General features: G+C 39.9%; 1 protein-coding gene across 3 annotated transcripts in view; it reads left to right on the top strand.

Annotated features, from left to right (window-relative positions):
* The window catches only part of LOC150008467 (uncharacterized), an 88,323-nt gene that overhangs the window by 34,019 nt on the left and 40,889 nt on the right, over positions 1 to 13,415 (top strand). For 2 of the 3 annotated variants that reach the window (XR_016511116.1, XM_090276347.1), the window contains exons 5-6: positions 11,427 to 11,531; positions 11,936 to 11,983. Coding sequence is in view for 1 of the 3 variants with exons in the window: in XM_090276347.1 (XP_090132473.1) it covers positions 11,427 to 11,531; positions 11,936 to 11,983 (153 nt within the window). In the remaining 2 variants the exon portion in view is untranslated. Of the gene's footprint in view, positions 1 to 7,507; positions 7,684 to 11,426; positions 11,532 to 11,935; positions 11,984 to 13,415 lie in introns of those variants that run through there. The other variant, XR_016511117.1, reaches the window with a different exon arrangement.

Here is a 13,415-nt window from a genome sequence, read left to right as displayed (position 1 = left end):
AATGAGATCATACAGTATTTGTCTTTCTCTGTCTGACACTTCACTTAGCATAATGTCTTCAAGGTCCATCCATGTTGTTACAAATGGTAGGATTTCCTCATTATTTGTTGCTGAAATATATAACTATATATATCACAAATATTATATACCACAACTTTTTTTAAAATCCATTGATCCATCATTGGACACTTAGGTTTTTAGATTGTTTTTATGTCTTAGCAATTGTGAATAATGCTGCAATGAACAGGGGGGTCAGATATCTTTTTGAGTTAGTGTTTTCATTTCCTTTGGGTATATTACCAGAAGTGGGATTTGTTTTTTTGAGGATTCTCCATACTGTTTTCCAAAGTGACTGTGCCAACAGTGCACAAGGGTTTCCTTTTCTCCACATCCATGCTAGCATTTATCTCTTGTGTTTTTGATGATGGCCACTCTAACAGGTGGTGAGGTCATAGGTGGCAACACCTTTAATGGCTCATATCCATTATCTCATGGGCTTGGTTGGTCGCTTTGAAGATGAAGGTTGGAGAGTAGACCATGTCTAGCCATCATTGTTTCATAACCTAGGACATGCCAGCAGCTAACTTGGGAACAATGGACTCTTGCTGGGAAAATGAAAACATCTCAGGGAAGCCTTTCTTCACTGCACATGACTTCTTTCTACCCCTCTCCCTCAATTAGATCAGGCCCTCTAATCCACGTGCTATCCAGGAAATCATGTTTGTGAGATTATTACTTGTCTTTCCACCATTAGACTGAAAGCTTTGTGAGGGCAGGGACTGAATGCATGTGTCCTTTTTCTTCACTGTTGTGCTTCAAATGTGGTTAAATAAGTATTCCTGGAGTTTGCCCAAAGTCTCCTTACTCTGCTTGCATTTTTAGAAAGCTTTTCCTAGTTGATTTAAAAAGGTGTCCATCTGTCTCTTGGACCTTCTGGTTTCCATTCTACCAGCCATACTGATTAAACATCTAAGGGACCTGGTTATACATGGGTTATAAATGACTTATAACACATCACACAAGTTAGTCAGGAAGTATTTCCATTCTTATAGAAGTTGGTAGTTCTAAAGACTTTTCTTTAATGTAGTTAAGGATGTGAAAGCTGGGACTTAAGGATGCCTTTCTATGGTTCAGGTAGTTCTGCTCTTTGCTATACAAATATCTATGTTTATTGTTTTGTTAGAGTTACTGACCTTCCAAGTAGTAGCGCATTGTGCAAAGATTATTATTTTTGGAGTCAGACAGACCTGACTTTGAATCCTAACTCTAATAGTTACTAGCTATGAGGTCTCTTATCTGTGAACTTGGGAAAACAGTGCTTTCTTTTTCAGGATTGCCCTGTGGATTAGAGATACTATGTTTATAGTGCCTAACATGGTGCCTGATATATTATAAAGGCTAAATATACATTGTAGGTTATAGGGAGAATTATTATTACCAAATTTCAAAGAATGAAGCTAGATAATGTACTTAAAATATTCACAACAAACTGAGATAGTACTTAGGAGAAATGGGTATAATTCTTTTAAACTTCATGGGGAGACAGACTTTTTGGAATGCTGGAGAAAGTTTAATATTCAGGAGCATATGGACATTGACTCTCCTTTCTCCACTATCCATGCTGTAGCTTTGCTGGTGAGTAGTATATTATAGAACCAGAAGAGCTTGTCATTGGAACACATCTCCCTAGATGGGGGTACATAGATTATTAGTCTAAGTTCTGATATGATGATGTAAATAAGCCCCAACTTTAAAGGGGTACTCATTTGGCAAGACTTTGTTTTTTATTCTTTTTGGTAGGACCCTTGCTTGCTTGGGGAATGTCTGTCACAGCTGCAAGCTGTATAACGGAAAGAGAAAAGCCAGATCAGAATATATAGTACCTACTGCTATTGTGGGCAGACTTTCCCCCTGTTAGGAATTCTTGGCTAAAAAATTGGAAATGTAAAGCAAGCATATCTGAGGCCATCAGCCCAGTGAGTTTCATCCTGGACTTATATTAGAATCACCTGGGAAATAATTATAAAAGACTGATGTCTGGACTGCCCTGGCACCAGAGCAATTAAATAAAAATTTTGGAGAAAGGGGTCTAAATATCCATATTAAAAACAAAACAAAACAAACCTCTCTAGGTGATTTGAATGTTCTAGGGTTGAAAATCACTGCTAGCCAAAATTTCTCAATACTAATCATACTCTAAAATCTCAGGAGTTTACATGCAGGGCAACAGCAAATAAAAGGGTGGGTAAGACATAAAATAGCTTATACCTCTGCTCTGGTGTGCTTGGTAGAGGGCATTGATCTGGGGATAGGCCTTTTGCTAACATCGCCTGGAATTGAGAGCTCATTGTTTTTTTCGACCAATAAACCCTGTGGGAGGTGAGGTGTTAGATTCTGGGAATGAGATGTCAAGATGTGTCATTTTAAATGCTGAGTTTTTAAGGAAATGGTCTTCTTAGAGCACCTCCCTTGGGCCTGATGGTTTGGCAGCTTTACATCTAGCACTTAGCTGCCCATCCCACTGGAGATCCTCCCTCTGATCTCTGAATACTGAAGATAACTTTACTGGCAAAAATAGAATTTAAAACCAGCCCCTTCAATCAGCTGCTTGATTGTTATCACTTCGTAGATGAGGACCCTGCCAGGTGGGCACCCGTCACATGGATGTTAATAGAGTGGGTGGCACCCACTCCACAGCCACTGTGAAGGAGTCATGATCACAGTGTGCCAGAACTGAAGGAACTCAAGACATGTTGGGTCAGTCCTCTCAGTAGGGAGACTGAGGCCCAGAAAGGTAACCCTAGAGAGACGCACAGGTTAGGCAGTGACTTACGAAGCAGCTGGTCTGTAGGGTAGGGACTCATCCTCAGGTTAGGCTCTTCCCACTCCTAATTCCATCGTTTTCCTGGCTTTCTCTTTTTCCCCTAGCTCCTTCTGACTACACACACACACACACACACACACACACACACACACACACACACACGTACACGTGTATTTAAAAGAGATCTATTATATAGTATTGGCTCATGTGATTATGGGGGCTGAGAAATCCTATGATGTGCTGTCTATAAGCTGGAGGCCCAGAGACCCGGGAGAGCCAGTGCTGAAGTCTGAAGACCTGAGATCTAGAGATTCCAGATTGGATCTGAAAGCCCAAGAACCAGGGGTGTGCCAAGAGCAGAAGACTGACGTCCCAGCTCAGTCAGGCCTAGAGAGTCAGGCACCCTTTTGTTCCATTCATGCCCTCAATGGATTAGATGATGCTAGCTGCTTTGGGGAGGCCCATCTGCTTATGTAGTGCACTAATTCAAATGCTAATCTTTTCTAGAAACACCCTTGCAGACACACCCAGAGATTATGTTTAACCAGATAGCTGGATAACCCAGTCAAATGATACATAAAATTAACTATCATCTTTTCCTATTTTCTTCATTTTTGTTTTCCGTTTTGTTGTCTTAGGTTTTATGTCTTTAAGCCTTTGTTTTGCCTTGACTGGGAAAGATGGTTAATTCTTGAGCTCAAGCAATCTTTTTCAATTGATAAGGTGACTGTTAAAGTTTGATTTGTAGTTCAGAAGTACAAACAATTAGGCCTAAAGTAAAAAAAAATTAATAGGAAAGCCAATAAAAAGGAAACCCAAGTCAAGCATTTCTGACCTTCTTCACAGAGACAGATGCTTTAAGGTGGAGGGGGAATGAGGCCATTTTTCTCAGAACTCTTCACAGATGGGAACGGATCATGTTCGACAACTAGAGAGTGGTATGAAACTCATTTGAAGAAAACTTCTTGTGGCATCTCAGCAGGGGAACATTTTTATCAACAGGATGCTTATTGCCTGCCTGGTTGGAATTCTTTATTTTTTTCATCATCCTATTTGAAATCATGAGGATTTGACCAAAGGATATTTCCTTCCATTTGTAGGATATTTTGTATATGGGATATTCACCTTTTCCACAAACATTTTAGGGTGTCACAATATATTAAAGTGACATGCATTTTTTCTCTTTGATATTGCCAAACTAATCCCTATAAAAGCAGAAAAAAGATAAAATGTAGATATAAGTGTATTTTTGTTCAATTTCTTTTCTGTTTTTTTTTTAACTTTCCTGGAGTGAGTAGATTATCAGAAAATTCATCAGAGGGCCAAAATCTGTTTCTGGGCTTGGGGAAAAATGATTCTTTTGAACATGGTTATTAACATATTGGCTGTCATGGACATTAATTTATTTTTGGTGCCCAGCATCTATTCATCTTTGTGGAATCACCTGCTCCCATGCTGAGGTCATGTAGTTAAATGAAGCTGTTCCACTTCCTGCTCCAGGGGTGGAGCATATGACCCAGGCCTAAGCCAGTGTGCATGTAACATTCTCCTCTCTGTGATGGTTTGAGACTGACTTGTGACTCTATAGAGCCAACGAGACTGTTGAGAGAGAAATATGCACTCTTTTGCACTTTTACCTGAAAAAACATGAGCTAGAGCTGTAGCCAGTCAAAAAGGGAAAGCCCATGTGAGTGTGAACCAATGTAGAAGATGAAACCTGACAGGAAACAGAAAACGTTTGAATATAGTCAGAGGAGATTCAGACAGTTGAACACAGTTTGGGGATAAATTAGTGGAGAGAAATGTTATGGGTAAAATAGTGTCCCCCAAAGGATATGTTGAAGGCCTAACCCTTGATACTTCAAATGTGACCTCCAAATAAGGTCTTTGCAGATGTAATTAAGATGTAAATTAAGGTGAGGTCATACAGGAGGAGTAGGGTAAGCCTTTAAATCCAAGATGACTGATAATAAGAGTTAGAGAGACATAGAAAACAGTAATACCATGTGAAAACACAGACATACACAAGGAAAAAGGCCAGGTGACTGACCATCAGGGCAGAGATATTCCAATACGGGAAGGAATGCAAGGGATTGCCATCAAACACTGGAAGCTAGAAAGGAGCAAAGAAGGATCCTCCCCTAGAGCCTTTGGATAGAGTATGGTCTCACTGATACCTTGATTTCAGACTTTTAGCTTCCCATACTGGGAGACAATAAATTTCTGTTGTTTAAAATCACCCAGGTTGTGATACTTTGTTATGGTAGCCCTATGAAACTCAGAAAGTATATAGAAAACTTAGCATGTGAAAAGGACTTTTTTTTTCAACTCCAGAGAAAATCAAATCTTGTTCAATAAAGGAAAGATAAATATGCTGTCAAGAACTTAATGGTGATAGTACTGTAAATATTGGTTATTAATCTTATCAAAATTATAATATACTGTATATAAGTGTGGTGGGGTAGTATGTGTGTATGTGTGTGTGTATGTGAGGGTGTATAAAATCATCTTGCATTGTCCAAAGTCAATATAGGGTGTCCAAACTGTAATATCAAGAAGTATCAACATAAACATGTTACTTAGAAATAGAGAGGCAGCCCTGGCTGCTGTGGCTCAGTGGAGTGAGTGCTGGCCTGCAAACTGAGAGGTCGCTGCTTCAGTTCCCCGTCAGGGCACATTCCCATGCTGTGGGCCATGTCCCTTTCACTCTCTCTAAAGATAGATAAATACATCTTTAAAAAAAAAAAATTCTATGATGGTTAATTAAAAAAAAAAGAATTATGGAGGCAAATAGCAAATGATTTATTTAAAAGAGCTGTAAATAGCTATCTATTCAGAGCAGGAAACAGAAGGTGGGGGCTGCTGGGATGGCTGTTTTTTTTTTTTTTTTTTGAATGAGACTTATAGAATTATTTGGTTCTTTATATTGTGCAAAAATAATCTTCATATAAAGAAATACTACTTAAGAAAGGAAAATAAAATTTGAACCTATTAATCAAGTTTCTTGTAAAACTAAGGAATGTCCTGACCTTGGACAAAATAAGAAATAGAATAAATTTTATGTTGATCTGTATCTGTTTCCTGAACAGTGGGAGTGGGGGGCATGGAGAGGGGCAGTGTCCCCCTATAAAGCATTCACATCTTCCTTTGTCCCATATTCAAATCCTGCTCTTACAAAAGAATAAGAACCTCTCTTACCCTGAGTTTGTAGTTATAGTTTAAAACCATAAGATTCACTTTAACATATTAACAGAAATCTTCCTTTAAAACTGAAGGAGATTCTCAAGGTGAATGGCATGTATGTTTCCTTGGGATGAAAGTTACAGGTACTTTCTTATCCCATTAGAATTCTTTCTTTCTTTCTTTCTTTCTTTCCTTCCTTCCTTCCTTCCCTCCTTCCTTTCTTCCTTTCTATTTTTTAAAATTGAATTTATTGTGGTTACATTGCTTAATAAAATTATATAGGCTTAAGGTGTATAATTCTATAATATCATCTGTATATTGTATTGTGTGTTCATTCCAAGTCATGTCTGGTTCCATCACCAGTAATCTTCCCCTTTTCCTCTCCTGCCTCCCCCGCCCCCATTTCGCTCTGGGAATGACCATACGGTTGTTTATGAGTTTTTTTCTTAATCCTTTCACTTTTTCCCACCCAGCCTCACTACCTCCTTCCCTCTGACAGCTATGAGTCAGTTTCTATATTGTTAGTTTATTTTGTTCATTGGATTCCACATATGAATGAAATTAATATGGTATTTGCCTTTCCCTGACTGGCTTATTTCACTTAGCATAATATTTTTCCACAGATAGGTTTATTTTCAACTAGTAGCTAATAGGTGAGTGTATTAACACTTGGTCACTTACACTGACCTTAAGGCAGAAGCCTTCTCAGTCATTCACTCCAGCCTGTCCTTAACCCCCTCTTGGGAGAAGCATCCAGCCTGCACTTCTGCTTTTAACCACCAGAGGGCAGTGGGGGCGCGAGTGCCGGGAAGGAGAAGGAAAGATGCTTAGTACCAGGAGAGTGGGAGGAAGTGTCTTGCAGTGTTTGCACTTAAAGCATCTCAGCTAAATATTGCATTGATACAAATGGTGCGTTTTCTTCTAAATCTTGTGCCAATCCAAAAAGGCAAGAAGCTTGATCTTAATGCATTTGGCATGGCTATCTGTTTCACTACAAGCCAGGACTTTATTAGGAAAATGAGAGAATAACAAGAATAAGTTCAGATTGGCCTTTCCCCATTTCTTCTTCTTCTTTTTTACTTCTGGGATAGATTTAATACGTTCTCTAAAAGAACACAGTGTCAGCTGGAAAGGTACTCTGCTTTCTTGCCTATTATTCTAAAATAGATGTTCTTCTCACACGCATGGATAGACCATTTACCCCTGATTTGTATCTCAGGGATGAATCTGGCTTATTAGCACCATTATTTGTAAACTGCTAACCTGGTTCCCTGTGCTGTTGTAATACTATCTTGATGGGTTGCTGTGCAAATGTGAAGATGTCTGTCAGGCAGGAAAAATTATGTAAAAATGATGTGGGTATAGAAAATGGGATCGACAAAATGTAATAAACTCCTCCTGGGCTGAAGAGCAGAGCTGCATATGTAATGAAGTACTTTAGGATTACGTCACCTTTTATATAACATCTGGCAGTGACTTTTATTTCAGAGCTAATTTGAAGAAGCCAGGCGCTTTTCTTTTCCCCTCCCCAAGACTGCCTTTATCTGAAAGAAGAAAGAACTATTACATTTTGCATGCAAAGAAAGCCTGAGTGGCTAGATTACTCCCTTAGGGTAATGGAAAAAAGAAAAAGAAATTGAAAAAGGTCAGGTGAACACAGCAGAAGGAACGAAGAGGTATGTGTGATTCTTAGTGAAATTGGACCGGTCTAAGCAACCAGACAGGTAACCTGGGTGGCTTTACCCCTCCCTCTTCTCTCCCCTGCCTTTATAGACCTGACCCAAAAATGTTCTGGAAAGTGTTTTTCCTTAAATATTTTGTCTGAAGTGAGAGACTGAGAAAATTATTGAAAAATTTTGAAATACCCTAAATTTCTTCCTTTCCTTTCCCTCAAACCAACACCTTTCTCCCCCAATAACATCTAGACTTTTTGATTTATCACAATAGATTATTCATATGGTCAACTCACCATTTTAATTTGTCTACACAGACAGTGAGGAAAGGTCTTAACTGACATGGAAAGAAACTTCACTTTGAAGTCAGGAACCAGGAGGGGAGAATACCCTCTTTTGCACCCCCTCTTTTCCCTTTGCCATAGTTTCTCCGCTCATGGTCACCTCATACCTCTGTACATGCTGGACCTTGCTAACCTTTGTTTGCCACCCTCATTATGTTGTTTTTAAGTCTCTCATTCTTGCCTCAGCCCAAAAATGCTTTTTTTCTGAATTTCAAGGCATCACCTCCAATTCAGAAGAGGCAGTGTCTTACTTTGGTACGTAATGGCTTCCCAACGTGTTTGAAAGTTGAACAATGGATTTGCATGTTGTAAGGAAGAATTTGTTCTCAGGGAGCTAAAGTATATAATGGTATCTCTAATTATGGTTTATGACTGTGACACCTCCCGCAGGTCTTGGCAACCCTGTGTGTGGTTGAGAACAGGCGCATGGGCTGGAGTGGGTGGCAGCTGCCAATTGTGTGGGCTGGAGTTGTTGATCCAGGAATCTCTCCTCCCAAGACTTAGCTTTCCTTTCCTTGGCCCAGCCTGAAAGGGCAAGGGTTGGAGTAAGAGGGTCTGGTTCTCATCTTACCTCCAAGAATAACCACACGTGACCTCCTGATGTGGTAGACATGGGGTTGGTGGACATGGGTTTGCTGGAGCATTAGAGTAGATGGGGCTGATCAAAAGACCCTCAGGGATGATGGTCCTGTATGAGCTGGCAAACTCCAGGCTTTGTGGTCCATGAATTCTGGAGTCCTCAGTGCAGGGGGTGGCCCTTCAACTTGGCCATATAGACTCATCTCTAGCCCTATGGGGAGGAGATTCTTCTGTTGTCTCAACTTGGACCTGATCCTTTCTCCTAATAGCTGTGGTTGGCTGGCATGAAATGGTTCTACCATTATTTTAGGCACTTGAGGAAAGACTGAATTTGAATATGAAAATTTTGAAGATGTCAGTGTTTAATACGTTGGAGATATTGGGTGTTTGATTCCAGACCACTGTAGTAAAGTGAGTTGTAATCTTTTTGCTGGTGGAAGGTCTTGCCTTCAATTTGTAAATAAGAAATGCAACATCTGTGAAGTATAAAGTGATAGTGTGGTATCTTGGTTATGTATTGCTGCATAACATATTACCCCAAAACTTCCTGTCTTAAAATAACATTTAATCATATTTCATAATTTTGTGGGTCAGGAATTTGGGCTGTGCTTGGCTGAGTAATTCTTCTGCTCTACATGACATTGACTGGGGTCACTTGACACTCTTCGCATGGCGGCTGGTATAGGCTTAAGGTCCAAAATGGTTTCACCCACATGCCTGATGTCTTGACAGAAATGACTTTGGGCCCCTTTTCCTTTCCATGTAGTTTTAAGGTATCTCCACATGCTATCTTTCGGAGGGCAGTTGGACTTCTACATAGTGTCTTGTTTAGGACTCTAGAGAATGAGGAGGAAGTTACCAGTTCTCCTAAAGACTGGACTTGGAATTGGAAGGGCACCAATTCTGCCATAGTCCATTGGCCATAGAGAAGCCCACAGTCAAGGAGGATGGAAACAGATTCCACCTCCCAAGGAGAGGAGTGTCAAAGAATTTGTGGCCTTCTCTGATCTACCATATGGGGGTTGCATAAATGTAAACTGTGGAAGTAGAGCAACAAAGAAGATATAAGGGAGGAAGACATTTCTATCTAGATACTTCTGCTAAACCAGGGCAGTACTGAGATATATGTCCTCTTTCGTGCATTTGGTTCAAAATAAAACTGTGGTTAAAGTGATTAGAAACACTGATGGTAGGTGCACTGGAAGAACGTAAGTGGATAATGTTTGAAGGACACTTTGGAGATGATGTCGGCAAGTTTCCAAAGGATGAATTGGGAACATTTCTCATTTTCTTCACCGTGTCATGTAGCTGTGCCAATGCCTGAACAAGTGATGGTTTTGAATGTTTTGAAACTTTTCACATTTTTCTCCTGGTGTAGAGAAGAGGGGAAGAAAAGAGGATTTTTTAAAGTCTAATTTAATTTCCTTTGTCTATAAGTTCAGTACAAGATCCCAGCAAAAGCCTTGTAAAAATGATAGCAACAGTGTTTTTCTTTATTTTAAGTGTGATACAACATTGGCAGTGTTGGGAGGTCCCCTTTCAGATGCTCATTTAATTTAATTAATTAGTTTTTGAAAACATATGTGCCCATAGTACAAATTGTAAGGGAACAATGGACATAAAATAAAGATCTCCCCCACATTCTTATCCTTGAATCCCCCATGTCCCTTTCTCAGAGGCAGTTACTCTTTTTTCTTTGTATATATTTGCATGTCCAAATCCCCTCTAACATGTGTGTGTATAATTTTAGGATATATAATTAAATATTTTCCATCCACAAATGGAAGCACACTGTATATTGTTCTGTGAAATAATATATTGGAAATTATTCTATATTAGTAGATACCTATTAACTTCCTTCTTTCCTTAGTTACATTATGTTCTGTTGCATAAATGTAGTATCGTCTTTCTTTCTTTTGTTGATGGATATTTAGGTTGTTTCCAATCTTTTGCTTTTATAAGCAACACCACAATGAATAGTCCTGCGCATGTAATAATATTTGTGCATATGTGACACTATATGTAGAAATGGAATTGCGGGGTTGAGGGATGTGAACATTGTAATTTGGATATTGATTACCAGATGCTCCTCTGTAGAGGTTTTGTTTTAGATTCTGGGGATTATCAGTGGAATTTGTTCTGAGAAGGTCATAGGTGAAAAAAAAAGTTGTAAGACTGAACAAGGAAAGATTGACATTTGTGGTTTTATATCAGCCTCATTTTATGAAATTCCTAAGTAGTTTATCAAATATTTTAGCAAAACAGACCAAGTGCCGGGCAGTCCTCTCTGCTAGGAAAGCTGCCACATGGAGGAGTAAGGTTGGACACAGAGTGGTAAAAATGTTTCTAGTCTGATATCACCAATACTCACTGTGGGATCCTGATTAAGCCAATTATCCTTTCTTTGGCCTGTTTTCTTATTTGTCAAATGGGTGTGTACTTGGAGTAAATGAGCTCAGAAGAATCCTTGGATCCAAAATTATTTGATTCTATGAAACTCCCTTCACTTTTTATAATGTAATACAAACTTCTGTGCAGGACAGTTATATAATTTCCAAGACCCCATGCAAAATAAAAATAATAGGGCTCCTTGTTAAAAAATTACTAACGATTATTAAGAATGTCAAGGTGACCCAAGCGAAGCATGGGTCCCTCTAAGCGCAGAGGCTCTGTGCAACTGCCTAGGTCATAAGCCCATGAAACTGGTCCCGCACCTCCAAACCAATAGTTTATTTCTACTTAAGTATTTAGTGGCAGTGTGATATAGACATGTGCTGGAGACACCAACCATTCTTTTCTAAGGAAAGCTGCCTTTGTCCACAGCCCCTTGCTAAAGGAAGCTGCCCTAACCTGCACCTGGTGCAATGGGTATCTGCTGATTGGACTAGAGGGACACACCTGACTGCAGGGCAGTCGGTTCATAGGCAGGTGAGTATCTTGTAGGGTAGCCTGACAGGAACAACTCTGACCAATGGGAGTTAAGTAATTACATTGTTAAACAGACTCATTCTGGGATTTGAACTGAGAAATACGGAGAAGATCAGCCCACTGCTTTGGGGCTTAGGGGATGGTGAGAGTAGGGGTGGATAGGTAGAGAAAAGAGAAGCTACACCTATTACCCTATGTAACTGAATGGCAAACCCTCATTACTGGAGGTAGTCTAAGTGAAATTATTTCTGTTCTTTGCAAACCCAAGAACATAATTAACCCAGGGTTATGCTAGAGCATAGCTTCAGCCTATTAATGCTTAAGCCATTTAGGGAATGTGGATTAAGTATAATTAGAAGTATGGAAATAGAAAAATAGTTCCAAAACCTTGTTTCCTCCTTCAGCTGCCAGCCACCACATTGGAAGCAGCTGGAGCAACCTGTGTTGGTCAGGTGAGCGGGCTTGGGCTCATCCAGAGCTACCCTTTGTTTTCCCGGCGTCATGTATTCATGTCACAACTGACTTGCTTACATATCCCTAGGACTGTTTTTCAAAAACTTCTCCTCCTAAGTTATTCTTGACATCTTGTTCTACTTCCAGTGGAGTAGCCCTAGGAAAAATGTAGCTGTCAATTTTGCAAAAGTCGCGCATTTTCTTGGTATATGTCTTTTTCCTTTCTGTTGGACTGTGCTAATGGATCCCTGGAGTCTGTAGCAGGCTGAGGCAGGTGCTGCACTGAATGACCTCTCCAGAACTTTTACAGGTTAGCCATGCTAAGGAAAGGATTCCAATATAGTCATTTCCCAACCCCTAATTACAGAATGTCTATGTAATTGTGTGATGCTTTTCCCATTCCTTCACGGTTCAATAGAGGCGAGTTTGTTGGTCTTCAGACGCATACCCAACTAATTTGGTTAGGAATGTCATATAACTTATCATTGACAGTAATTTGCTTTCTAAGGTGCATTAAATTCTGTGGTGTGTGGGTGCGTTACTTATAATAACATGCATTGCACACAGTGGCCTATTTAAATGAAGCGTGCATATAGCCACACTATGCAAAATAGACCCTGATTCACAGGAATCACTCTGTAGCCTGAACACCTGGATAAACAGAGGCTCATCTTCCTCACGGGTGCCTCTCTTGGCAGTGCACAGGTTAGCTATGTTAGGGGGTATATTAGGAAAACCAGTCATTCAGTTGGCATTAATGTGAAGAAATGGATATTTCTGTTTGTCTTTATGTGAATGCACTTCCTCCATAGTCCTGCCCTGCAGAGGCTCAGGTCCAGGAGCAGAAAACAGAGGGGAAAGGCTTAGAGTTCTCTGTTCTTCCTTGCCTGGGCCATCAGCTACACTTTCCCATACCCAGCAGGTGCTTTGGAGAGCACCTGAGCATCACTGCTTGAGCCCGGGGGCTGCCTGGGGTGATTACTGTGGAGATATGCTGGAGCTGTGGGTGGATACTGGTTTTGTACATAGGAAAGGAAAAAAATGAACCTTGTAGTATTTCTAGGTTCAATTTTTGCTGTAAATTCCAGGAACCTAAGCCTTTCCACGTCTCTGTGTTCTCAAAAATAGAGATGCTAAATGTTGATGTCACCCTTAATGCCGAGACATAACCCCCACATATATTGCAATACTTTCTGTTTATATGAAATGTATCTAGACTTTAGAAAATAAAGATTTAAGTCAGATTTTCTCAGTAGAAGAGTTAATATTTGGAGAAGTATGGTGGTTGAAAAGTAGATCAGGAAGATCTATCTATCAATCTACATTAAACAAATTTATTAAGCCCTGGCTGGTGTGGCTCAGTGGATTGAGAGCTGGCCTGTGAATCAAAGGGTTGCTGGTTTAACTCCGAGTCAGGGCACATGTCTGGGT

This window comes from Furipterus horrens, unplaced genomic scaffold, assembly GCF_987537825.1.
Source record: "Furipterus horrens unplaced genomic scaffold, mFurHor1.1.pri manual_scaffold_5, whole genome shotgun sequence".
Lineage (NCBI taxonomy): Eukaryota > Metazoa > Chordata > Mammalia > Chiroptera > Furipteridae > Furipterus > Furipterus horrens.
The sequence above is the reverse complement of the archived record's forward strand: the minus strand, read 5'-3'. Positions and strand labels throughout refer to the sequence as shown.